Source organism: Cygnus olor, chromosome 9, assembly GCF_009769625.2.
Source record: "Cygnus olor isolate bCygOlo1 chromosome 9, bCygOlo1.pri.v2, whole genome shotgun sequence".
Classification (NCBI taxonomy): Eukaryota; Metazoa; Chordata; class Aves; order Anseriformes; family Anatidae; genus Cygnus; species Cygnus olor.
This window is the reverse complement of record NC_049177.1, coordinates 6271982-6299203: the sequence shown is the minus strand read 5'-3', so window position 1 is coordinate 6299203 and position 27222 is coordinate 6271982. Positions and strand designations below refer to the sequence as shown.

Here is a 27222-nt window from a genome sequence, read left to right as displayed (position 1 = left end):
TACATTTCTTCAAAAATGTCTTGTTTGGATTGTCAGAGGCATTTACTTTTAGAAATGATCCCTTGGAAGATGGGTAGTGGTCAGAGTACAGGGGAGGTAAACTGATACATCTAAACTGTTCTGCGGAAGTGTGAAAAAGATAAAAGAATCAAATACTTAATGATCTTTTCATGCTCTTTAACAGTTCTCACACATTTTTCAGTTAAACTCTGTTCAAGAAAACGTGGGCATGATTTCATCAGAAAGCTGATAGAAGTCTAAGCCTCCAGAAACAAGGAGATCCCTGTCTGCAAAATAAGTCAATTTCCAATGCTGGGAAACCCATAAAAGATAGTTGTTCTCTTAGAGCATTACATTAGCTGCAACGTTTATGTGCTAAACAGAACTTGAGTGTAGATGTCTCTGCATGGCTATGTTTATGTTCAGTTTTAAAATTTTCATAAACTTGGAGGTTCAATTTTAAATAAAACGAATTCTAAAGGACTTGGAACATCAGAAATTAAATGCAAAGTTACACTGTATGGAAAACTTGTTCTGCTTGCACCTGTAGGCAACTCACACTGGTGATTTGAGTAGGACAGAATTGAAAGGCTGGAAACCACCCTTTCAAGGATGTACTCTGGCTGTAACCTGAAAACTGCGTTCCCAGAATTTGCAGCAGAAAACTGTATGGCAGTTCTCCTAATGTCTGAAAGTTTTGAGAAAGGTTTGGAGAAGAAGCTATATAAAATGTTCATTGTTACCTGCTTGTGTACCTTGGGGTTTAAAAGCTAAGATCTGAGAGTCCAGTGGACCTTTTGTTTTGAGAGCAGGGGATTATCTTCAAGGTGTAATCAAATTTCAGTACGAGCAGTGGTCCCTTCGTCACTTTGAATGCAAAGCAACTCTTCTCGATTATAAAATCCAGTGACATACAGGGTGTTTTTGAAGTCTCTGTGACTTTCTGCTTTTTTTTTTTTGACATAAACAGCTTTTTGGAATATGCTTTTCTGTCTAACAAACTATCCTTTAGGCTGGCACTGTACCAACAATGAGTTAGTTATGTTTATGTGGTTCTGTGGCTTCATAAAAATATTAAGATACTTCATGATAAGTGCTTCTGTGGGAACCAGAACTGCTGAAACCTGGCTGCCTACAGATTGATGTCTGGTGTTGCTCCATCACTAGTTGGGATATTGTAACACTATGTCTGGTGAACTTTCTGAAATGTGCAACAGAAGTTAGTTTTACGTCTCTTTCACTCCTTAGCCAGCCCTGTTACAGCATCTTTTTTTTCCCCCAATCCAGCTTTTTTTTCCATTTTTTTAATATAACCTGAGTGTTGTATTGAGAAAAAACAAAAACAACAACAACAAAAAAAACCTTGGTATTTGAAGTTGGTATTGGTTCAACTTGAATGTTCAGTTCTCAGAGTTACTGGCTAAGCGGGGGTTATTTTGAAGGGGAAGAATTTGCAGTGTAGGAAATCAGCCAAAAATATATATATATTTTCTTTAAAGAAAGAAATCTATTTTCTTCCCACTTTTTCATCCTGCATCCCACTCCCCAGCCACTTGTTTCTATCTTCCAGCCCCAACTGAAAGGAATGGAGAATCCAGCCGTAGTGGTGCGTGACTTTGTTCTCAGCCCCAGCTCTGCCAGCGGGTTTACCCTGAAACAGAAAACCCTGAGGGAGAAGGTTCTGAGGAGCAGCTTTGGGGTGACTTTAGACAGACAAACATCACGTTCATGTAGGATCATATGGAGCACAGTCTCTCCATGCTTCATTAGCCTACAGTTTCTTTTTGACTTGAGACAGCCTGGGGTTTCCTAGGATATTTCTTTATGGTGATGATGGATTGTCTTTAAATTACTTATTGTTCCATCCTTTCTTCTCTCCTTCCCCACTTTTTTAATGCTAAAAAAACCACACACGGTAGCCAAATTATTATTTTTCTAAACGAATATGTGCACGAAGATGACTATATCTCTCGTCAACCAGTTAAAGTGATTTCTTCCCCTCAGAAAAGCATCATTCTTCTCCCTTTCCCTCACCCCTCAAGTTTTCTCTCTAACTCGTTAATATCAGTTGAACTACTGAGAGAGAGGCCTTCAAAGCAGTGTTTTCAGCCTCATCAAATGTAGTTATTGTGGCAGTCCCAGCCTTCTTCAGTCTTTCGACCTTTGGAGCTGAGCAGTGGAAGTAGTTTACCACACCTAGGATTTTGGAGATCTGAAATCTCGATTCCTTGGGCTGACCTTCTACCACCTGCTTCTCATTTTAAGATGCTTGCTACTGCTCTGTTAGTTCTAAATCTCTTCCAGCTGAGCTTTAAGATGCTTGCAGTGATGGAGTTTTTCAGTGGACCACCTGCATCTCGGCTCTCTATAGCAAAGGGAAGGCTTTGAAATGTACATAGATTTACTTACACAGTGAAAATAATAAGCTCTGTATAGAGGGACAAAACTTATTAGAGTAAGAGCTCTGTTTGATCCTTTTGCTTTAATGAAGTGAGAGCTTGTGTTGGCTGCTCTGACAGACTGGGCAGTACTGCTGTGCCATTTTCGATAGCTTTTGAACGTCTCACGACCAGATGTGTCAGCATGAGAATTTTAGAACTGAATAGTTAAGGAAGACACTTGGAATAGGAGAAAAGAGAACTTTAGATGTAGATATTTTAATGTTCTAAATACCAGAAAAGGTTAAACTTGAGTAACTGAAACAGTAACTAAAATGTTAAGCAACTCAAAAATAAAATTTTGAAAACATTTTATAGGTAACAATTACTTTGTACATATTAAAATGTAGCTGTGTTCAATACACTCCTTTCTGTTTTGGAGTGGTACATGTTGCTTTTTTTGTCCTGTCTTTCCTTATCTTTTATTTTCTATTAGGGCTCAGCAGGCTGCTGACCTGTTTGTACTCTCAGGCAAGTTCTGTGTTTTCCGCGGTTGCTTACTTCCAGCTTAAATCATGAGGTGGGCTAACATGAGTAACATTACCAAGCAGGTTTTACTTAATTTTATTAATGATGACAAACGATGCGACCGATTTCTCATAAATGCTTTTAAAAAATTGAATAATTTTGTTGTTGTTGTTTTTTCCTGGTAGGAAATGAAGAATTATGATTAACGATATTGCAGGTGCTAGCTTTGTTCCTTCATGATGCTATGCAAAATGCAACGTCAGTGGTGCAGGAATAGTAAGTCCAGTTTAAATTGCTGAAGTTACAGTCAACTGCAGGGATTTTGTGAGGGTTTCCTCAACGTGACCATTACAAGCACGAGAAGCTAAGCAGATTGTGCTGACCTCAGCATTGGTTCTGCTGAGTGTCCTGTTCCTTCTCTCCTCTACTGCTTTTCCTAGATATTTGTAGCAGTGGTGGATTTGGTCATAACCACAAGATACCAGCCAGTGTTTTTCATTCCTACAGGACAAAACGCAAAATCAAAAGCAATAGCAACAGAAAATAGTCCTTTGAATCACCAAAGAAAAGGTTTGGCTTGTGCCGCTTGCTTACACAGATATTTTTTGAAGCTTCTTATTTAAGAGCATGAAGTTCTTCAGCTGTCTGAATGAACCAGAAGTCCAGTGTTCAGGCAATTAGTAGATGACAAATATACTGCCTGGTAGTCAGCTGCCAAATGACTGGGGAATAATTGATGGAACATCACTCATTAATGTGAAAGTAAAGGCAGGAGTCTTCATTATAATTGCATCTGGAGCTGTCACCTTCATTTTAGATTCCTTCAAAACAGGGCTTGTGTTGGAAAATAAACTGCAGATGTAGAAGAAAGTTAAAAGATGCATTAAAAACAATTACAATAAAAAAACTCTCAAGTTGGTTGTTGTCTTCTGCAGTATAGAGACATCATACTATTAAGTGGGTCCCTGTGTTCTTTCATGAATTTTTCTGAAGCTATCTATGAATGGTACTCCAAATCAACTTTATAATGTCTGTAGGCTTTTTGCTCTCCCTGGTAGGCTGTATAAGTGTGCAACAAAATACACTTGTATCTGTCTTCGGTGTATAGTTAGGTTCAGACTTAGTGACTTCAGAAAAGGAAGATAGCATTATTTCTCTTTGCTGTTTCATTGTGACCACTTTTGCTTGCTTGTATTTCAGTGGTGTGTCATTTTGATGTGCCATATCACATAAATAAAGTGATTCTATTGAGGCAGACTTTGAAGAGTACCATTGATTATTTATGGAGACATGCTATTTTAATCAAATCAATTTTTTAAGCTGTCATTGTGATTCAGTGTAGTAATGTGCTTGCATTTCATGCCATGTAGTAGGTTTGCATTCTAGATGGATACAGATAATTTAGAGGACATAACAGTATCACTACATTGGTATAGGAGTTCAGGAGCAGTGGTTTAGTGTCACATCAGACTTAGTATGAGCTTTGAAAGCATTGATCTTGTGAGTATTTTCAGAGCCTGACCGAAAATAATCAAAGGAGTGAACTTGGCTAATTAACCCTGCAAAAAAAGTCTGTCTACTTTGCAGCCAAGGAGGTGCTGGGGTGGGAGGTTGCACATGGAGCACTATGGGGCAGCGCCCTGCCGGTGCTGAGCTAAGTGGGATGGGTATGGCAGCTGCTGGACTGGGGAGCTGCGGGTTAGTCGAGGCCTGGCCTTTAAGTATAAGGCTGTTTTTGCCCTTGTTTGAGCATGCAGAAGCTAGAGCCTTACATTAGAACAGGTTTGGCATAGTCTTGTGAAAGTAGGTAAGGGTTGAGGGTGCTCTAAACACTGTGAGTCATTCTGGCATGTTGTGGTAAGTTGAGACTTTTGGAATAAGTTGAAAAGCAAAGAAAGTTCTGCAGGTAGGTAGGTTTACTGCAAAAGGGGCCTCAGAAGTAGCAATTATCCGCATTTAGTTATAGGGTGTTTTCTGAACAACTATTCTTCAGAATATCTAAGCTGCTTATGGACGTCATGCTTACAATTAGCATTGTCTAAATAAGCTCTGGGTTCTGTAGGACTTCTTTATCCAGACCTGCATTCTCTCTTGAGCAAAAGATCCTCACCAGAGGTGAACATAAATCAATGCTTTCCTGGCATGCTGTAGAAGTTACTGCCAGGGTAGTCCTCCAGGTGCAGAACTCTGCCAGTTGCAGCAGCGTGGTGCAGTCACCCCTGAAAGCAGCAGTTGCTTGCTTAGCTCTGCCGAAAAGAGCCACAGCCCGTACCTGGGAGCAGGAACGCGGAGTTGTCAGATGTTGATAAAACTGACCTTTGAGTACTGAGAGCTTACAAGGGGACATGGCGAGACTAGGGCACGACCTGCACTCTGGCCTGTGTGCAGAGTAAATAGATCAATGTTTTCCAAATGTCATGTTAGCAGCAGATGCTCTGCAACACACCAGCCTCTGGTTATGTGGTAGTATATTCTGCGAAGACCCAAAATGTGTTCTGCTGTGTGGCTTGTTTTGTGATCAGTCTGCGTAGGAAAAGAGGTTTTATGGGGAGGTAAGGTTGGTTCTTTTTTTCTTCCCTTCAGGCTTTGTTTGTTTATTTTTAATATTAGCTCCCCTCTTATGATATGCTTCCAAATGCTCTCATCACTCGGTGCAATGCCTACTGTGCTGTCTTCACTTAGCATTTGCTGTCCTGTTTTGCGTGGGAGCTTCTTGGGTGCCAGCACTGAGGAGCAGAGGCTTCAGGTCTCAGTCTTACGTACGCTCACCTTATTCCTGGCAGTTTGATATCAAGTGACAGCTGATGACAAGTTGTATTGACAGGCTCTTATTTAGCAGTCACTCAACAGCAACTGTTCCTTTTCCTAATGAATTGTAACACAGCATCTTCTAACTTAGCGGGCCAAATATATTTAAAAGGAAAATCTTTCTACCTTGTTAATAATGTCTTAACTATTGCATTTAAAACTAAATGTTTTAAAACTTCTGATCTTGCAACTAGGTTGAAAACTAATTAAACATTTAAACTATTTTGGCAATTTGAGGTGTTACCGCTTTTCCTCCTGTTTTGTGATCTTCCCCTTTTATGGAACTTCTGTTTGTGCAGCAACTATGTTCCTGTGCGTGGACTGTGCACAAGAGCCCTTGTTCGTGAGAGCTTTTTAATGTTTTACCTTCTCCTCCTGTCTAAGTCTAATTTTGCTTTTTCCCGTGGTTCCCCTTCTGTTCTTCCATCTGTTTGGTTTAACTGTTTCATTCTCTCCTAGTGTTTTGTATTCACCAAGCCTTATACCTTCCACCCTTCACAGCTTTGTTTAGTTTCAGTGGCTTAGTTCAGTTTAGATTCAGCATACCTTTCACTGAGATGTTCCTGGATGATCTATGATTTAGGGAAACTGACACTGTTAAAGTCATTCCTTCTGTCTCTTTTTTTGACTTTTTTTTTTTGCGTTTATTACGGCTTGCACATGCCAATTACGGCGCTCTTGGCATTTTGGAAAAATGCTGTAATAGATCTGGTTTCTTACTTCTCAGAACCTCCAGTTCTTTCAGTTTTTCCAGTTTCCAAAAGCTGTGAAGATAGTTCTCCAAGTAAAATGAGACAGAGAGACCTCAATCCAGCAAAATGTACATGTATGTAACATTTCACCACTAGTCCCACTTCCTTCATTTCTGAAAGATCACTGCTTACACTCTGGGTCCCATTGCTTAATACTAAGGTAATAATAATTGCTTAATACTAAGGTATTGCTTTGGCTCAATGCATAGATCAATAATTCTTCTTAGGACTAACCACAATAGATAAAACAAGAAATTCACTGATTCATGAGACATTTTCAAATACTAATGAGAAAAATCTTTGGAATAAAGTACTGGAATTTTGACATTGTGATTGTACCAAGATCTTGATCTGAGTCTCTGAGCACTGATAAAGCCAAGTCTAGTGACAGTCTCAAAACTCCATCCTGATAGGATGGGTAGTTTTTCAAGTACAGGAGGGTTTTGATAAAGAGAGATGCATTAATCTCATGTGTGCATTCTCAAAAGCAGGAAAGAAGCAAGAGAAGCTTCTGCTGATTTCCATCAGCAAATAAATTCTGGGGCAAGAAGAAACATTGGTGGCAGAAAAGGTTATTTTCTGTCAACATATTTGGATGTGCTGTCATAAACAACTAGATTCAGAGGATCAGAGAATCTCAGATTGTTGCCAATGTTCTGAGCAATTCAATGTTCTGAGCATTAACCCTGTGTTAGCAAGAGAAAAAAAATTGATGGGAAAAGGCAGAGTTCTTTTATTTACTTGAAAGTTCTGCATTGTGGAATTGTAATCTCATAACTGGGTCAAGACAACTTCTTGATACTGTTGTTCACAGTTTGAATCAGCTCGTGTTTGCCTTTAAGAAGAAACTTGACACTGTCAAAAGGATATTTGAATTTGCTTTGATTTAGCTGATACTCCCGCATCTGAAATATATTTGCCAATGTTTTGTTGTTTGTTGTTTGCAGAAATTGTTGACACGTGAAGATGAAACCATGAAGAGAAAGCAGAACGAATAATAATGCTTTTCCGAAACCGTTTTCTGTTCTTGCTGGCTTTGGCAGCCTTACTAGCCTTTTTGAGCCTCAGTCTACAGTTCTGTAAGTGTGTCCTCCTTGTCTTGTCTGCATCTCTCTATGGATATGTTTAAAAAGTAGCCATGTTTACATGTCATTTAAGCATTCTTTGTGTATTTAAATACTTGTTTTCAAAAATAGGAAAGCAAATGTAAGAATTAAAACAGTTTTGTGTGCCGTGTAGGGATCCATACAATCTAGAATCTTTTCAAATAAGGCTATTTCAGAAATTCTTAGTTCTGTAGTGCAATTAATTAATTGAAAGTGTCTTAGTCCTTCCATGAAATAAAACAAAGCACATTTGGGGTAAAACCTGCTGCAATTTGTGTTTTACATTGCATCAGCCTAGACAGGATTGAGAAAACTGCTGTGAAAGAGGTTGGAACTTCTTATTTGTGCCCTCACATTAGGAAACTTTTAACAGTTGAATTGGCTCATCCGTAGGTTTATTTAAGAAAAGATAAGTCACGGTCTGCTTCACATCAATTAATCATAGATCAATCCAGAGGGTGGTCATTTACTGATCAGAGGGCTGGGGCACCTCTCCTATGGAGACAGGCTGAGGGAGTTGGGGTTGTTCGGCCTGGAGGAGAGAAGGCTTCAAGGAGACCTTACAGCGGCCTTCCCGTACCTCAGGGGGACTACAGGAGAGCTAGGGAGGGAGTGCAGTGATAGTACAAGGGGGAATGGCTTTAAACTAAAAGAGGGTAGGTTTAGATTAGATGTTGGGAGGAAATTCTTCCCTCAGAGGGTGGTGAGGCCCTGGCCCAGGCTGCCCCATCCCTGGCAGTGCCCAAGGCCAGGCTGGATGGGGCTTTGGGCAGCCTGGACTGGTGGGAGGTATCCCTGCCCAGGGCAGGGGGTTGTAACGAGATGATCTTTAATGTCCTTTCTAATCCAGACCAGTTTATGGCTAAATTATATGATTTTAATGCAAGAATATTTTAAAGCTCTGTGAGCCTTCTGCTGGTCTATATATAGATGTATATATTTTTTTTTCAATTTGCATAGAGTGAGTAATTTCCTGGCTTGTGGCTAAAAAAAAAAAAAAAAAAAGGAGATTACTTTGGATTTAGTTTCTTCTATGTATATTGAACAGTTTCTTCCTTTTTTTAAAAAAAAAGGAACAAAACAACAACAGAAAAACACTTTGATTTTGTTAGTATCTTTTTTGTCTTTAAACTCGTTTGCATGTAATACAGAAACCTATGGCTCCAAATGGCTTTTTCAGCCTCCTGTGAGTACATGCCTTTGGGTCTGAGTGTAGCTTGTTTTGCTGCAATCAGTTTAGGCTCTTTATGGCTAAAGCCTGATATTGTATGCTTGGATAAGAATTGTGTGTAGGGTGAAGGTCTTGGAGGAACCTCAGCTGAAATATGAAACTGATTTTTTCACAAAAATGAGCTGTATTTAGAGAAGGTAGGTATATAGGAGAGTGAATTACTTTTTATCAAAAGAGCAAGTTAATTTTCCAATTAATTTGGAGATAACATTTGTGCAAGAGGGATTCCAGGAGCTAAAGAAGTTTGAGGAGTGCTTTAAAAAGCACTTAAGCTACAGCAAGCAGCCATTGTGAAGCTTAGGGCCAATACCAAAATGCATATAGAAATTTTTACAGAATGAGAGCTGCAGTGCAGGCCAGCAGGGACCAGGTAGTTTAAGTAGCCTAACATTTTAACTCCTGCCAGCTTCAGGTTGTAGAGAGGTTAATTTAAACTTGTCACAAAGGCCATCTCCAAAGCCAAGGCAAAATTCTCTTCTATCTCAACAACCAACAAAATTGTTCAGATTCTGTGAGTTCATCGTGATCTGCTTTCAAATAAATGATAGCTGTAAATTTTTATACTCCTCTAATTTATTATTCCTGAGTGGTTTAGTATTAAACTAAGGAGATCCTTGATTCTGAACTTGAGCTTTTGATGAAACAGACATGCAAATATTTAAGGAAATACTTGTAATACATTGTCAATGGAAGCATAGTTTCAGTTCTGTCTTACAGCAGAAGTCAGTATGACTGATACCAATATGTAAAACTGCTGCTTTGATAAAAGTGACCCAAATACTAGAACATAACCCATGTGCTGACTCAACAAAGCAGTAATCCCTACCTGAGAAATTCCAGAACATTGTTAAGAAAACTTACTGCTGCATTAAATTCCAACTGTTTGTTGTGTCACTACATACTTAGTAGATCTGTATTTACTATTTTTCTTCTTTTTAGCTATTGCGAGGTCCTTCCTATTGAACATCTTCCCTTGCACTGAATCTGTTACCCTAAGATAACACATTTCAGAGGTTTGTTGATTCTCACTGTTACACAGTGTGGTAGTAATGTAGTCTTGTTTCATGTATAAAGTTTTTTTCTGAAAGCAATATGCTTATTTTCTTTTTCATCAGACTGTTGAATTTAGTTTCCAAATTCTGATCCCCTCCAAGCTTCCTGATGCAAATTTTGGTTATGTTGCTTCATAATTTGAGTCAGATCATGGAATGAAAATGAATCGTCATAGAATCACAGAATGGCTATGATATGTGTATGTAATATGTAGATATGTATATGTAATATACACGTCATTTTGATTATATACATATCATTTTCATATGCATATAATATGAAAATGAGAGTTAATACATTTAGACTTCGGAAAATGCCCCACCCATGGATGATGGGAGCTGTCTCCTGAAGCATTTGGTGTGGGAATGAATGTTCTAGGCTGTTGTGAGATTGTGATTCTGTTAGCAAGCAGTGCACAGCTTTGAGGAAGAGGGCTGGTCGTCTTAAAACATGCTACTGCTTTTCTAAGCAATGAATGTTGAAAGTGTTTCTTCCTCCAGGTCCTAACTTCCTTTAGAAAAGCGAAACAGTAACATAAATGCATGATTGCATAAGTGGGACATATCTTCCTTTTTTTTTTTTTTTAACCTTCTGCTGTAGGGCAGAGCCTAGTTCCTGTAGAAGCGTGATACCTTTTCCTTCTTGTCCATACCTTGAGCTGAAGCGATTTGAAGCCAGACGTGATTTGTGGCTGATTCTGCAGTGAAGCAAGCAGGGAAGGCCCAAGTTCAGAGGGTTTTCCATAGGTTCCCAATCAGTGTCACAAACAGAGCACACGGCGATGGCTGACAAGATTACTACCCGCTTGAGCTGAAAGGGTTCAGGCATTGCTTGCGGCAGTTGGCAGCCCAGTACTTCAGGTCAGGCGGAAATTGATGCTGGTTTACTTTAATAGACTGTGTTGTGGAAGGTCTGGAGCTGCTTCATAAGCAGCGATTTCTGCAGCCACGATGAAGTGGAGATGATGGGTGTCATACGTGTCAGGAGTCCTAATGCAAGTCCATCCGTCCTTGTAAGAGCAAGTCCCAAGGCAGTTGTTTCAGGGCTAACAGTTGTCACATCTGAAGTTTATACAGAAGGAAGACAAACAGCGGGGAAAACAACTGATACTGGCCGTCAGAGTCTTCAATACTGGTAGGCTGGGGCAGACCCAGGTCACTTTGCTTCCTGTTTTGATGTTTGTTCTTAGACCCTTTCTTTTCTACAGTGGTTTCTGATTTCTGGTCTAAACTAATCTCCTTTCCTGTGGTTTTCCTATGGCTGGTGCTCTATGCAGTTAGAGCATACTCTCTACTAGTGCTTAACTTACAGGGTAGGCCATTGAGAAAGTTTCCCCCAAATCTGTTTTGAGAGTAACCAACAGTTCTGAGTGCTGTCAGTGTTTTGCCCCTGCAATAGCTGCAGTGGATTGACACGAACCAGTTGTCAGTGCCCACTCTTACCAGAGCAGAAGCTGTCTTCTGCTTTGTGTCTGGGATACGGTGGTACCAGTGGTGTGGAAGGCAGCTCTGTGGAGCAGGCAGCTCACATTTGTCAAACATATGCTGGATTGGCTTGCTGGATTGAATGCCATTCCATCGGGTGCTGTAATATTGCTCTCCTAACGTCCTGGTGGTACAACTAAAAACTTACCTGTTTTACTTTGTCAGTAAAACTGCAGAATGGAGAAATGACCTGTCCTAGGTAGTGGACTGTTCTTTTTGTCTCCCTAAATTGTGGTTGTAATCAAGTTGACCAGCATTGCCTATTTTATTTCCATACAAACAGAGTGAATGCAAGTTGTGATGCTTTGTGCTTTTTTTTTTTTTTTTCACTAGAGGAGAAGGTTGCAGTGATTCAAGTCTTCATTCCTAGTTTGTGCTTGGTAAAACAACAAGAGCAGTGCAAAGAGACTGTAAATACAGTGGCTGGGGGAGTTCCTACAGTACTGAAACAGGATGGCAGCTCAGCTAGATTTGAGTTTGATGTCAGGGTTGTGTCAGCCAGGCTGTGGTCATGCAGCCTCACAGGGGGGAAAGGCATACATTAGGACCCTGTCAACATCAATTATGTTGGTTAGAGCTCAGATCAGCACAGAAACAGGAGATTCTTTCTTTTTTCGCCCCTTAAGATTGGTGTAGTACACAAGGACCCAATTACTGGGCATGCACAAACCTTATAGTAAATTAAAACATCTGTGACTGACTGCAGAAGCCTGAAGGTGGGTCTCTACAGGATATTTCAATGAGTTATATATATTTGAAACTACCTTGAATAAAGCAAACTAAAAGGAAATTTAAAAGTTAGCTGTTACGATGCAGTATGTGATCTCTGTAAAGTTTACTTGACAATTACTATGGATTTCTATTTTTTAGTCAAATGCTTGTAAATATATTTTTTTAATAAAACAAATGTATTTAAAGAAAAATAGTCAGTACAAAAGGACTAAAACTAAACTGGGAAAGCATCTCTTTCTACTAGCTCTTTACCCTTGTGGAGGCCATAAATTATAGACTTTCCTTTGAGCCTGCTTCAGGCACTTACGGAATTGTTAAGGCTCTGGCTCTCAGGCAGATCCTGCATATACGGATTCTCTACTTACTTGAAGCTTGTTTCCCTCAGTATCATGATGCTTTGGTCAGTCTCAGGCCTGTCTTTCTATAGAAAAGCATTTTGGTATTTGCCACTGCTTTCTAAAATGTCAGCAGCTGTCAGGCTTGAGTGTCAGTGTTTTCAGCCCATCTGGATGTGACTTTTTTTTTCCCAATAAATTTTATTTCACTGTACTTTCTGTTGCCTGGTTTTGCACTGGAGATTTTGATTGTATATATGAGTTATATGAAACGGAAGACAGGATTCTCCACCAGGAAAGGTAGTGAGGTTTTTTTATTGGCCTGAGTGCTACGGGCTGCTCATCTTTTCTGAGGACCAGTAAGAGCACCATATGCAATCCCATCAGGCTGTTGCCTGTAGGAGATGATTGCTGTGCTCCTGCACAGCCCCTTTTGGAAGCTAGTTCACTTTAATAATCCCAACCCTTCTGGTGTGGCTGCTGCTGTGTGCATCCCTGCTTTGTGGCCAGATACATCTGTGCAAGATCAGGTGGAAGCAGTTGGAGTTTAGCTCAGCATCCTTGCCTCTGCTCACTCCAGCTCCTGCTGCAGGGAGGCTGCAGCGCGGTGGGTGCTCTGATGGTCTGAGAAAGGGGGCCCCAGCAGAGACTTGCAGATGGGAATAGATTTGGAAACCGAGGGGCATAGTGCCCCTGTCAAGCCTTTCCACTGGCAAAGCAGGATGTGCTTCCTCAGCTCGGGAAGCTGGAGCTGCGTTGCAGTTCGGACCTATTTTAAATACATAACACGTTCAATGTAAGAAAAGAAAGTGTCACATTCTTCTTATTTATTACAATGAACCATATCTAAAAAGTTGCAACTTTGGAAGTCATGAAGCAGACAACTTGGTTTTGTCATGTGCTGCCAGCATACTGAATTAAAAGGAGACCAGTATCTCCCTTCCTGAATTTTGCCTTCAAGCTCAGAAGCATGACAGATTGTCCACTAATAAGACTGGTGTTTTTTTTTTAAAGTGCTAATTTATATTTAAGATCAAAGGGAAAAACAACTCACAAGTAATATATCCAAGGCTGTGTACGTTTTAGTAGTGAATGAAGAAAACTACTCATAAACATGTTTTTTTGTTAAAGATAGTTTTTGTGTTGTAACTGGATATTTAAATGAAGAGTAGCTGTTCTTTTGTGATTCTTAAAAAGTTCTGTAATGTGTTGTTCGGGAATCAGGGTGCATGTTTGCATTTTGCAGTAGTTCTCACTTATAGGGGGATGAGACACGAGGAATACATCAGAATGATACTATGGGACAGTCTTATTTTCTCCCACAAAAACGGAGAAATCTTTTTAAAATATCAGCTTTAAGTATAGGTGAGGTTAAGTTGCTTCAGATGGGATTTGACCAGTAGAAGTTACTTGGCAGGCTACGGAACTTCATAAATCTTAATTAAATACATGTTTTGGCTCCATCCATGATAGTTAGTTGAGCCGTATTTACACAGATTAATATGAGCCCTTAAAGCGTATGGTTGAAGGCTCCTGTAAATAAAGCCCAGTACTTCACAAGAACTAACTGCAAGTCAATACTTAGGCTTCTGCAAATCCTTACTACAGTAATGGGTTAAATCCTACAGGGAAGGAAATAAGACTGGAAAATACTAAAACCACCTAGCATCTTTTTTCTCAAAATCCAACTTGAATCCTGGTTCCGATATCTGCAAGAAAGTTTAAAAACATTGAAATTTGTGAAATTAAATATTTTAATAATTATTAAACATTGCATTTTTTCATTTATTTTTACTATGAAATTAAAGAAATTTAAAGACAGTCTCAAAAGTATGTTCCTGTGCTCAATTGTTTGAATTTCACATGAATGGTAAAACAATGAAGGAAAATGAACTTTAATAATAGGAGGGGAATAGGTTTATTCTTTAGTGAACCGGGCTCCTTTCTTTCTTTTTCTTTTTTTTTTTTTTAAATCGGTGTTCTGCCAATGTAAATGCTGCAAGCTCTGTTGCCACTGAAGTCTTAGACTAAATGCTGAAGCAGCCCTCTGCACAGCTACTTCCCATGTACACTTCTGTGTGGAGGTGTAGTAGACTTTTGGGAAAGCAGGGAGAGGACGACTGCACAGTGTTTTCTTCTGGTGACTTGCAGTTTTCTTTGCCATACCTCTTTGGGTATGTAATTGTTTTACAGTTCTGTGAGCTTGTATGCGTTGTGTTAGTCTGTTCTGATTTCAGTAGGAGTTTGGGGAATCACTGCATGGGGCTGTAATGGCATCACTGCGGTTGCAGACAGTTTGAGATAGAGTACATAGAATAAGTAGCTCAGGCAGTACACAATAAGTAGCTCAGATTTTCTGCAGTGCATTAAGTAGTACTGGCTGTTCTTTTTTATTTTTTATATATATGGGGTGTATTTCTTGTTCTTATGCTATTTGTTTTTTTTTAACTTTCATCTACAGGCCAGTAGTTTGTAACTGACTTGTATATTTTTTCTGACGAGGGCAATTTGTATTTTAATTTGTATCAGTTTGATGAAGGCTAATTTGAACTAAGATGTGGGACAGCAAAGACATTGGAACTTTTTTCTTTTACAGGTTGCTCGGTCATAACCAGGTCTTAGGGATGTCTGTCTACTGTCATTCCCAGTGGCAGGTGGTTTTAGGCCACCGGGTAACTTTTGAGCTGTTTCTAGCTGAACTTGACTGGGCAATGCCCTGAGCAGCCAGATTTGATTTAGCCCTACTTTGAGTGAACCAGTTGACCTGCAGAGGTCCCTTAAAACCTAAAATATTAGTAGCAGTAGATCAGATAGATTTTTTTTTTTTTTTTTTTTTGCATGAATACATGAATACCTCGTTTCTTTGTTGTTTATAATTTCAGGAGCGTTACCCTGATCAACTGAAGGAAACACTCACTTGCCAGTGCAGTTCTCTGCTCTTTGTTCTTTATGGTCTTTGATTCTGAGTTGTGGGGCCTTACTGATAAATAGCGCGGGATAGTTTTGTTTCTATTTGCAGCTGTTAAATTCTTTACATTTGGTTTGGTGTTTCAGGTTTAGTTCAAGTAGGTGAAGTCTGCTTTATATAAGCCCTTACTTCTCATAAGAATATGGCCCCCTCTGTGCAGAGTTTGTATTCTAGCTCTGCCTTGGTATTTTCAAGATTTCGGATTTCAGTGTTGTGGTGGCAGCTGTGTGGATGCAACCCCCATGCCGCTGCCTGCTCCAGGCTGCCTGGGAGATGCACTTTGTGCAGCTTTGGTCTTTGCTTGCCTGTGGGCAAGCTGAGAACGACAGAGATTGCCAGCACCTGGTCGTGCCACTCTTCTTCCATCCCTGGTGAGCTTTTCTGTTCTGCTGGCTAGGCAACGGAAAGTGATTCTCATCCCTGAAGGCTTTTTCTTTTGCAGGTACAGTTTGTCAGCTGTTCGTTCCCTTGCTGTATGCTGCCTTCCTTTTTACATTTGTTTTTAATCATGTTTTACAAAGATGATGTGATCAAAGCAAAACCTGAGTGTCTTAAGCTATGACATTACACTTAAGGTAATGACAGCCTTGTCACGCTGCTTTGTTTTAGTACAAGCCCTCTGTTAATTTCTGCTGACCACTGTAATGTGAGATCAGTTTTCTGAGAGTTCACAATCAAATCAGTTGCACTAGCATTAGCCCTCTTACTTGCTTTTATCAGAGCTTTTATTAAAATGCTATCTATTAATTGTGGGCAGATTCTTCGTACAGTAACTGCTCACTGCCCTTTGTTTGAGATACACTTAATGTTCTTCAGATAGTTGTTCATGTTTCTTCTTAGGCCTCTTAATTTTCCTCTTGCAATTTATCTGCTGCTGGTTTTGGCCTTTCATCTCTGTTTTTGCTGGGCTTTCATTTTTGAATGATAGAGTGGCTTTTTTGATTCAAAGTGTCTCGTCATTTGACCATGAAGATTTTTGAAAAGCATGTAATTTCTGTTCCCAAAGTTACTTCCTTTGTAAGTTTTTGAAGCTCACTGGGAGAAGAGCAGTGCTTACACATACTAAATGGCATTGTGGTTTGTTTGCTAATGAGGTGTGGTGTTTACAAGGCTGAGGCTTTTGTGGACTTGCTGCAGGGAAATATGAAACCTTGGAAAATATAAGTGATCTCCCTTTCTGATTTTTGGGAGATGGTTGGATTAAAAAAGGTGGAAGCCCTAGGTCCATGGTGTAATTTGGGTTTACCAACTGTGCACATTAATACTGGATGAAGACAAGAAATATGATTCACCAGCTTCCTCCAACCTGGTTTACAGCTACAGACATCGATAATTCTGTTCCAGAGGGAGCTGTTCTGAGTTTCTAAGACTGATGACTGTGTCTTTCATTACAAGTTTCCCCAGCACAAAAATCTATCAGGCACTACTGCGTTAAGTATGCTGTTGTGGGGTTTCCTGCTAGCCAGTCTGTGGCAGCTCTCTGGACAAACAAGTGAGCTGGCTTGGCGTGGATCTGCAGTGGCATATGGTGTTGAGATCACTTCCTCGAGCAGGTCGGTTTGTGGACAGAAAACAGTTGGGATTAGATGTGAAACAGAAAGGTGCTAATTTAATGCGGTAGTTAAAATATTGATTTGAATTTGTAAGGCTTTGTGTCTTTTGAAGGACACCGATGTAGGGAAGCACCAGATGTCTGTGGATTGTGTTTGACTGATGACATTAACATATTAAACAGTTTGCATCCTGAGCCTTTGCAAAGGCTGTGGCTGAACCGCAGGCTTTCTGTTTTATCTTGACTTTTGGGTGGTAGTCCTTTGGGAGAAAGAGAGATTACTGTAACTGCCGCAGGTGTGAAGAAATGGAGATGCTGCTGAGAACCACAGCAAGCAGCTCTGTTGGGAGGTGACAAAATGCTTGGCCTGGTGAGCTGATGTACAGAACTAGTTGCAGCCACAAAAGCTGCTGATGTGCTGGCTGAAACTGAGGGAACGATGCTTGTAAGGGTGTAGTGGGCAGGCAAAGCTTGAAGTCCTTTTATTTATGTTTGTTTTACCTACATATTTTTGCTTTTCTGTTTCAGTATCTAGATGTTCTAGTATATGCTTTAATAAAAGTTGACTCAAGAAGTCATTCTGAGTTTTTGGGATGGCATTTAAGGAGGGTGCTAAGGAAAAGAGGCAGCCATCTGCTCTTGAAGCTCTAAATTACTCTCTGCTCCTATCGCTTGGTCTTCAAAGGGAGGGGAAAAACATTTTATCTAGGATGACAGAGAGCAATACTGCACACTTCCAGTTCTTATCCATTCGAGGAATGTGAGCTTAGTAGCAAGAGTTAGCAAATTCCGTAGAGAATAAGCCAGAGGGTATGCATGTTTCAACAGCAGAGAGACCCTGCCAAAATTGTAAAGCATTAGCGATGTACTGCAGGTAAGAGAACAGGAGCAGCTGCTGAACTGACATGAACTCTTCTGTATGGGCCATATTTTGTGTAATTTTCAGCTGTTGTAAATGAAAAGAACACTGAAGACACAGGGTTTGCAGTCCACGTTCTTGAGAAAATACATATTTTCTTCTGCTGTGCTGAATACTTTGTGTAGTTGGCCTCTGTGCTCAGTTCTCATGCAAAATCTGCCAAGCATCTTTTTTTTTTTTTAGTCATTATGTAATCAGTGCTGCACAGCTTCCTGCTCCAGTTTTTGTCAGATCCATTAAATATACAGGAGAAAAAGAAACGAGTGTCTTTAACTTAAAATAAAGGTCACCACCCACAGGCGAATTATGGCAGTAGTGTTCAGTGTTTTGTGTCCTGGAGCTACCTTTTCATGTTGACCTTTATTTTGAGACAATAGTATGGAAATGGGAACAGCTGATAACAATCTCTGAATACGGCTGATAGAAGCTGTTTTGAAAATCTGTTCCGGGATAATTCAACTAGATTAGTTAATTTACCAGTTGCTGAGTTCTGTAGACAGAAGCAGGACAGAGCTTTAAAATCTTATTGTTGTGCTCATGAATCTTTTAGATAAGTAATAATGGCTGCATCCGCTGTATTTATAAAGCCGTGCTTTCAGTCCATAAAACCTCTTTAGCCTTTGTTTACTTAAACCAGTAGTCTTCAGGACACGGATTTGATCGAGTGACCTCAGCCTGGTGAGACACGGCAGCTATGCAGATGTGTTGGTAGGAATGACTTCATTTTAGCATCGTGTTTATGCAACCCTTCTCGTGTGTGCCCTGAACAAGCCTGTGGTGTGCTGGGGACTAACAGAACAGTTTAATCATAAGCAGTGGTGGGGCTTTTTTTTATCTTGTCACTAAATAACCTGGAGCATGAGCAGTATCTGACTTGAGTGAAATGTTTAAAGGGCAGGAAATCTGTCTAGCTTGTCTAGATGTCTAGCAGGAACCTCCTCCCACTCTTCTTCAATTGGACTGGGAAGCCAAGCAGTGAGGTAATTAGCGAGAAGTTTGCAAGGAGAAGCTTTAATATGCATATATATATATATATATATATATATATATATATATACACACACACACACATACAAGAAAAGAGGGCGTGTAATTGATGGAAATATAAATCTTTTCCATGTTAAAAACTTCAGTGTTTCAGCGTAGTAGGAAAATAAAATATACGGGGTAGGTTTTCACTTTGGTAGGAGAAGTGGAAAATGACTGTTGTCTCTGGAATTTGAAAAGGCTAGAGCTTGCAGTCAGCAGGGTTGCATTATTGCTGTCAAGCTGAAAATCCTGGATGCTGTTTAAGCAATGCCATATGCCCTCCTGAATTGTCAATTGAAAAACAAATTGGGGTGGGGGGAACTGAAACTGTAAAGCTCTTTTCAGAACCCCATCTGGACTGAATAAAAACGCAAGCGCCCATTGTGAAATTTAATGTCTGATTGAATTTGGCCTCAAAAACATAACACTAGTAGGTCTGCCATGTTTTGTTTTGGTGCAAGATTGATTTTCTTAGCATATTTATTTTCTTTGTGCAAGTCAGATAGGGACCCTGTGTGAAAAATCAGCAAAACATGCAGCTAATGTGGGTAGAAATAAGAAACGTTTTATCAACAATACTGGTGCGAGTTGTTTCAGGCTGGTAAAGCTGCCATGTGTGCTGGTTGTGTGTAGCTGTTTGGTTTTGGTCATGAATACGTGGACAAGGCACTCTGGCCTTTTCCACTGAGTCTAAAGAGGAATAAGGCCCAGAGTCAGCGTCTGCCTGATGATGGCTCCATGGGCAGAAGGCTGATTTTTGGCAATTGTCCTGAGACGAGGAAAAGTTTTAAGGAAGTTCCTAACCTGTGATCCAGAAAATAGGCAGTTAAATAGGCTTTGATCCATTCCTGGAAAGAAACAGGTAATTCGGACTATTTCTGAGCAAGTCTGTGAAAAGCAGCAAAGAAAACAGCCAATTTACAGTAGTTATAAATTGTCCATATGGAGATTTTCACCTCCAGTGGAAAACTTGAGGGATCTGAAAACCAAGGAGGCTGAAAACTCATCAGGAATTAGACTGAAAAATAAGCTCTCAGTTCCATTGCATGCAGTGAAATTACATAAATAGTGATTAGTAAAGATATAAGTTGTAGCCACAATCATATTAGTACTGTTATAGGGGAAAGAGATGAGGCTGAGTTGTGAAAGCTCGTACTGGGGCATGTGTATAGATTTCCATTTTGTTCAGCCGAAATTTAGCTTACCTTATGTTTGAGCTTATGCATGGTGGGAGACTTTGGTGAAGTTTTTAGGTTTTTTGTTTGTTTGTTTTTCTCCTCGTATGCTTGTATGAATAAGGCTTTCTTAGAAATGCTCGCATTAAAAAACCCTTTCCAGCTCCCGCTTGTTCCCCCTCAGTCAGGTCTGACTGTCCCTGCAGCCTACCAGCCCTGCTAAGTGTCCATTTCCTGCGAGTAAGCGTCTGATATGCAGGATGCTTCTGAAAAGTGATCTTTCCTCCACTTTAAAAAGAGAAGCAGCTTCTTTATTTACTTATATAATTAAAAGTGGTTTAGGTCTCTAAGGAGAAAATTACCTAGACAAGTTACTGAAAAAAAAAAAATAAAGCTTAAGGAACCATGAAATAAAAAGGAAAAAAACACCTTTAGGTAGCATTTTGTTAGGTTTAATGTTTCCAATGGATATGTTCATCTCAGCCTTCAGCAGGTGGTATTCTTCAAGTTACGTGGGATGTCGGAGAAAGTGTAGGAGGGAAACCAAGAAGTGTTGGTGGTGTCTGGCCACCAAGTCTGGCCATGGCTGAGCTCTGCAGGTGGAGAGAGGGCAGGAAGGGAGCGGATGCTTCTGGCTCTGTGGTGTCTGGGCCTGCAAGAGCAAAAGGAAGGGGACATCCACCTCATCTTTATTAAATCATAAGAAGTAATTTGGGAAGAAAAAGGGAAACTTCTATGTCATCACTTGGAAACAGAAGATGCAGTTTGAGGAACACGAAATTCAAGCGCAGCAATGGAAAACAGGTTTTAAAAAGCAATGCATTTTTAATATTTGTTCAGGTAATGCAGATATATACAAGAACCAGTGCATCAAAATTTGGGGGGGGGAGGGGGCGTAGAGTTTGTGAGGTTAATAATTATTTGTAAGAATTGAGAATGTGATTTTCTATTTCACGTCTGCTGTAGCATTCCTCATTGCCTTCAAAACCAAAAATTGATATTTCCCTGTGGGAAGGGGTATGTGTGTGTTTACCTGATGGGATCAATAGAACTATTTTAGTAGGTCAAACTACGGTGTAGTGAAGGCTATTGCAGAAATCTGTGTTTCTGCAGAACAAAATGCATGTATTCAAGGTTGCCATAGCAAAGATTTTGTCAGCACTCTTGATTAGAGGCATTGACTTGAAAAGAATGTTTATTCAATGATACCTCAGTAGCTACTACTTGGTTGCTGCACTTCTAAATACTTTTCCGTAATATTTTTGACATAGTCTTTCTTTGAACATGAAATGTAGGTTGCTGGCAATAAGGTTGTGCTGTAAATCAACAGACTGCATGAAAATAGCCTAAATTACCGTGATCTCTCTTACAGTAGGAGGAACAGCAGCAGCAATCCAGAAACTGAATGTATGTCAAGTAGCTGTATGTGTCTGGGCACATCTCAGTCCAAAATTAACTCTCTACTAGTGCTGAATGTTTGCAAATTCTTGGAAACACGGAAGAAAAGATCTGTAGTCTCTGTTCACTGTTTGCTCCCATTTGACTGTTCTGTGGATACCATGAGGTTATAAATTCTTGCATGCATCTGTGATGAGGTTGAGGGGTTTGTACTGATGGGTCATCCACTTTCAGACCTTTTTGTTTTCACAGCCTTTTTCAGTGTATTAGAAGGGAAGTGCTTATCTCTGCCGCCCAGCTACTCTTGCAATCTGAAAGCTGTGCCAGTGTGACATTGAAAAATATACTATTGCTAGGTGGAATTATTGGGGATAAATTACACTCCAGGTAACCTCCTTTAGCTTGTCAGGAATTTGTCACAGAAGAGCTTTTTGTTGTTGCTGTTCTAGGTTGAATTTAGATTTCTCCCCACCTCCCCTGCTGTTCTTCTTTCTGCTACCCACCTCCCCCATAGCTCCCTTCCCTCTTTTTGCTTTGGAGGGGTGCGCAGAGACATTAGCAGCACTGTGGGAAGAAAGCCTTGAAGCTCAGAGCCCACGCTACGATAGAAAGGGCAGCGGTTTCATAGGGGGCTTTCTGCAGAGAAAACATCTGTGCTTTGGGGGCCCTCTGCTCTGCTTGCTCCTGAACAGGCAGAAGGCAGCAGAAACGGAGAGAATGAGAGGGTAACTGCTGGAGGAAGCAGAGATGTGGAGAAATAAATAGGTTCAGATGGGGATAGTTAATGGGCAGATACTGAGGACTCTCTTCTTCAGAGGAGGACAGATAATATATGTTATTTTCTGCTTCTAGGCTGTGTGTTCGCAGGCTTAACAAGCCTTTTTAGAGATATTTATGCTTCTTTCTCTTAATAGTACTTGATAGTATGACCACTGTGTGGCTAAGAAGCCTTTTTTGTTGGTGTGATTAGCCATTCAAATGCAGCACATCGGTGTTTGTGCCTTTGTACCCTGTGGATCAAGGTGCTGACTGTTAACGCAGATCTAACATTAGAGAGATGCAAAACCTGTGTTTACTGTACAAAGGGATAAAATGAGACGGGTGGGTTGTGTGTCATGCACGTGTATTTGACCTTCATTGATGTTCAAACGTGTTTGTAGCCGAAACCTCTGCAAGTGGCCTTGGGGATGTGCTCCCCAGGCACGCGGGCAGGTGTCTGGAACCAGTCCCGGGGGGCAGCACACTGCAGCTCAGCCAGGAGTCCGCTGCCACGTGCCTTGGGTCGTGCACTGCGAGCTCTTCAGCCCATGAGCATCTAAGCTATTTTGCCAGATCGTTTTTGTCGCTGTACACATCTTCACCTTTTCTCCCCATCTCGTTTCTTTCGGAGCATTCCTACCTTTTCTGGTTGTTCTTTACTGCAGCTGAAAGAAACGTCTCTGTCCATCACCAGAATCTCAGGAGCTGGAGCGTGTTCGTTCTCCTCTCTGCTGGGCCTTGCTAGTGCCCTGGTAGGAGCAGAACGGGGAGGGGAGGGGAAGGTAGAAGAAGAATAAATAACTTTTTGTATTCTCTGTCATGCACATTTGCTTTTCCTTACCCGTTAGCATAAGGTTACCTATAGTGGGTAGTTTTTGCATTTCTGCCGCGTGGCTTCATTTTCATGTGACTGTTTTAAATAGTATGTTTGCATGGACCTGAAAGAGCCTTCTGTCTTAAAACAGATGAAAACTTCAAGTCCCTGTTTAGTCAGGGAAAACTTGAGGCTAAGATGGCTGCTTGTGGTGCTGCTTCTCAGACTGCTTGGAGTTATAAAGGAAAACAGAAGCGGAGAATGATTTTATTCCCTATCTTTCTGATATTAGGTAAATGTTAACGTGATTTTTTTTCTTTTTCATGGATGAATTTGTTCTGGATAAACAGTGGTGATATCTTTTGTGCCTTTCAAACTGAAACTAGGACTGCAGGAGGGAGAGAAGCTGGTAATGGAGTGATTTAGCATTTAATTTGGTGTTTCTTCTATGTGAATTGTACTTTGGTTTGTGTTTGTTTTTCTGCTGTACTAAATTCTATCAAATTCATGTCAGCTTTGTAGCCCTAATTCACATCAGACTGGCTCCCTGCTTGGTCCTCTGAATACAATAGTTGATTTGATAAACTTGACATTCTTCCACAGGGGACTAGCTGCTACGCAGGGATTGTTCTGCTCATTATACTGAAATTACCTTTGAATGATTCTCGTAGTTGTTTAGCAACAACTTTTCCAATATTTGCATTTTTTTGATGTATTTTCTGGCATTCAGAAATTGGAGTGGGTGTCTGGAAATAGACAAATTAGCTGCTTACTCTTAAAATAGTTCATACTTAACGTACATTGAAAATAAAACCATATGTTGTAATTTTTCGATGCTACTGGTTTTGTTCATGAATACGTTTCTTAGTCAAACAGTTAACTTTGTTTAAAATTTTATTTTCATTTTCAGGCTCTGTAGGGTAACTCATTTGATTTAAAAATAAATTGCTGGACATTTTCTGTTTAATTATACTGTGTATTCTTAATAAATTAGGAGAGAGAAAAATTAAGACCAACTTATTTAAAGACTGGTTGTGCCATTGACTTCATATCAAAGTTTAGATTTCATTTCCTTTTAATTTTAACTTTAAAAAAGAAAACTGTATTTGAATTTGGAGATGTACAGATTCCTGAAGGAGATATTCTACAGCAGTACATAGCTATTCTGCCGTGTGAGCAGTGCCCGTCTGTCTCTCACAGGACTGAATTTGCAGTTTGTTCTGTCAAGCCTTACTTGTGTCTGATATCAGTCAATGTGTTTAATTTATTTCATTTTTTAAACAATTTTAACGTGGTACACCAATCAGAGTTGCATTGAGGTCTTTTTTATTGTTTCTGTAAGCCTTTTTGCTTTTTCTCCTAGATACAGCTTTTTCAAATGTAATGTTTCAAAGTAGCTTTTGTGTAGCTTTAGTTTTTTTTTTAAATCAGCTTATTGGTAATAAAATACATTTTCTTTCCCTTTTTGTTGTCAAACTACCTCTATAAAAATATGTACATATTCTTTATAGCTTCAATGTTGGCAAAGCTTCCAGATAGATGATTGGATATGTTTCAGATGTATTTCATTAACTGCACTGGGTGTGGGAAATGCACGTAGATCAAAATCATCTGTTTAATCTCTGTTTTACATTGTTGCGTTCCTGTTACAGTAAAACATGAATTTTGAAAGGCAGAGCAGTGTAAAGATCTTGTTCAAAAGCTCCCTTAATCAAAGATTTAAGTATGATTATATATACATCAGCAGACTTCTGTTTTGAGCAAGTGCACATTGAGCTAATAGAACAAGTCATATAAAATAGTGGTAAGTTATAAAAAGTCGTGTGAAAGCTACATAACTGAATACTGATCTTATAACGATTTACAGCTGGAAGAACAGAGCTTGGAAAAAAGATGAATTTCAGACCCAAAGGAGTGGCATTTTTTTCCTACCCTGAGCTGCATCAGTCCAGTGTTACTTGGAGGTGTGTAGATGTGTTGGTTAGGCAGGGACCAGAGCCCCCACTAGGGAGACAAAGGTGGGACTGACACAGCAGAGGAGGACTGTCAGTAAGGAGATACTGGGATACAGGGAAGACCCTCTGGTCTTCCAGGAGCTTTACATAGATGATCCATGTGGTGTAAGGGCTACCAGAACAAGAGCACAAACCAAGCTTCCAGTGCAATAGGGAGCTGGAGACAGGCGTGCAAAGAAGAATTTGGCAGCTAGGAGATAAAGACAGCAAGGGAGCACGAAGCCCAAGTACCTGAAACAAAAATGGAGGGAGAAAGGAGAAGGCATCATAAATACAAGAGATGCTAACAAGGTCCAGGGAATAGTGAAAGGTGAGAAAACAAGATGCATCCGAGACGTTAGCTGTCAGGATGGAAGCAATACCTCTGTCATTATTTGGAACAAGCAGAAGTACAAACTGGGGCTCTGTTACTTGGGGCCCTCCTTCCAAAGCATTGAAACTACAGGATGGTTAGAGCTTGTGAGGAGCTAATTTAACAAGGTGAAATGAGGAACAGTCTTGCCGGGTGGGCTCTTTGGGGTCACCATGCTAAAACTGAGCCAACAGAAAGCAGCTTTCTGATTAGAATTCATCTCCTTGGTCTTGTTTTTTCCTCCCTTCTGAAATAATAGTCATTTTTATATGGATACATTTGGTGGAGATTTCCAGTGGACTGCCTAGACTGGTGCCCAGATTTTGAGATATTTTTTGTGTTTAACATTGTTAAATTTAACAGTTAAATAGAAGACCCAGGTATTTGCAGGTAGTTTGGTTGATTTCTTCCATTATATGTTATGCCACATTTGTTAAAAGTAAATACTACATGCGATGGAAGTGCTTGTTTAGGTGTCTCGAGGTTTTTGGCTCCAGAGAATTTTTTTTTATAATTTTCTTTGAGAAACCTATAAATAACTTGAATCATTTAAGTCAAGAATATTCAGAAAGGAAGACCACATGGTTGTGCCGCAGGTAGGTTCAAAGTTAGAAGCTCCTTTGGCCCACTCCCTGTGTCAGGTACTTGGAAGTGGACAGAGTGGTAGCACTTTGGGTTGCAAATCCTGTGTCACTTCTTACTCCCTGGTATAATCCAAGCTTATTCTCTAAGCAATAAGGGCAATATTTACCACATATTATGAAGTAATTATTAAATGCAGTTTATTAATTAAATTTTATTTTATTTTTAATTAAATTTTATTTTATTTTTTAAATTTTATTTTATTAATTAAATAAATTATTAAGTGCCGTAGTAGCAGCATTTAGAAATTTAGGGGTAGTTGTTATCATTTTTTTTTCTGACTAATTACACAAACTATTGTTACTCCTAATCTCTAAGACCATTTCCAGTCCACACGATAGTGTTAATGTTGCACCTCAAATGTCTGTGTTGACTTCAGAGTGTCCTTTTAGGATGTTTTGTCAGTGGGTTTTGAGAACTAAAAATATGTCGTGATATTTGTGTAGGTGCTATTTTCAATTTTACTTTTAATGTTTTGAATAGTTTCTTTTCTGTTAGATTCAGTGCTTGTTCTTAAATTTGTCTGGCAGTGTTAAAGTATTTCTTTGACTAGGTTGATTAGAAATGAGACTTGCTATCTGTAAATAAAATATTCTGTGGCATCAATCCTAGGCAGTTGATCTTAATAAGAAAATATGTACATCTGTGCTCTAGTTAATAGTTTCTATGAAAAAATGTGGTCTGCTCTGTTATTTGTATTTGTCTTTGATCAAAAATTAAGTTCCTTATTTTGCTTTTAAATCTCCTAACTAAATTTTAGCCCTAGAGTTCCAAGCTGTTGCTATTGGGGTATGTTTTTTTGTGTCTTCTGAAACCATCTTGGGTCAAAGCTGAGCTATATTAAGCCCATGGGCGCTAAAGCCAGCTCTATGTTTTTGTGACATTAAGTGAGCAGTAGCAATGTTGTGGGTTGCTATTGAGAAAATTGTTAACACAAAGCTGAAAGTTCTTGCTTCTAACCTTTTCTGGCTAGGAAACTTGACCAATACAACATAACTGCTGTAATTCCCCATTTATACTCTTTAGGCAATGTATTGTAATGCTGTCTATTTGCAGAGGCCAGCAGCTGTTGTAACATTCTTAGGTTTGGGATTTATATTCCAAATACAAATTTGCTGCAAGCACCTTTCAAGCCTCAGTCATCAACCTCTAATGGCTATTGCTAAGGTTCTGTGTTGCTACTAGAGTTTCT

General features: G+C 39.7%; 1 protein-coding gene and 1 long non-coding RNA gene across 4 annotated transcripts in view; one reads left to right on the top strand and one right to left on the bottom strand.

Annotated features, from left to right (window-relative positions):
* Positions 1-27222, top strand: part of PXYLP1 (2-phosphoxylose phosphatase 1) — a 54530-nt gene that overhangs the window by 8807 nt on the left and 18501 nt on the right. For 2 of the 3 annotated variants that reach the window (XM_040566657.1, XM_040566656.1), the window contains exons 2-3: positions 7414-7545; positions 23173-23313. In XM_040566657.1, coding sequence (XP_040422591.1) covers positions 7467-7545; positions 23173-23313 — 220 coding nt within the window. In that variant the 5' untranslated portion in view covers positions 7414-7466. The remainder of the gene's footprint in view (positions 1-7413; positions 7546-23172; positions 23314-27222) is intronic. The other variant, XM_040566658.1, reaches the window with a different exon arrangement.
* LOC121074513 lies at positions 20491-23362 on the bottom strand. Its single transcript, XR_005822394.1, has 2 exons — positions 22848-23362; positions 20491-20702 (listed from the first exon to the last, which is right to left on the bottom strand). It is a non-coding gene; the product is annotated as an uncharacterized LOC121074513 (long non-coding RNA).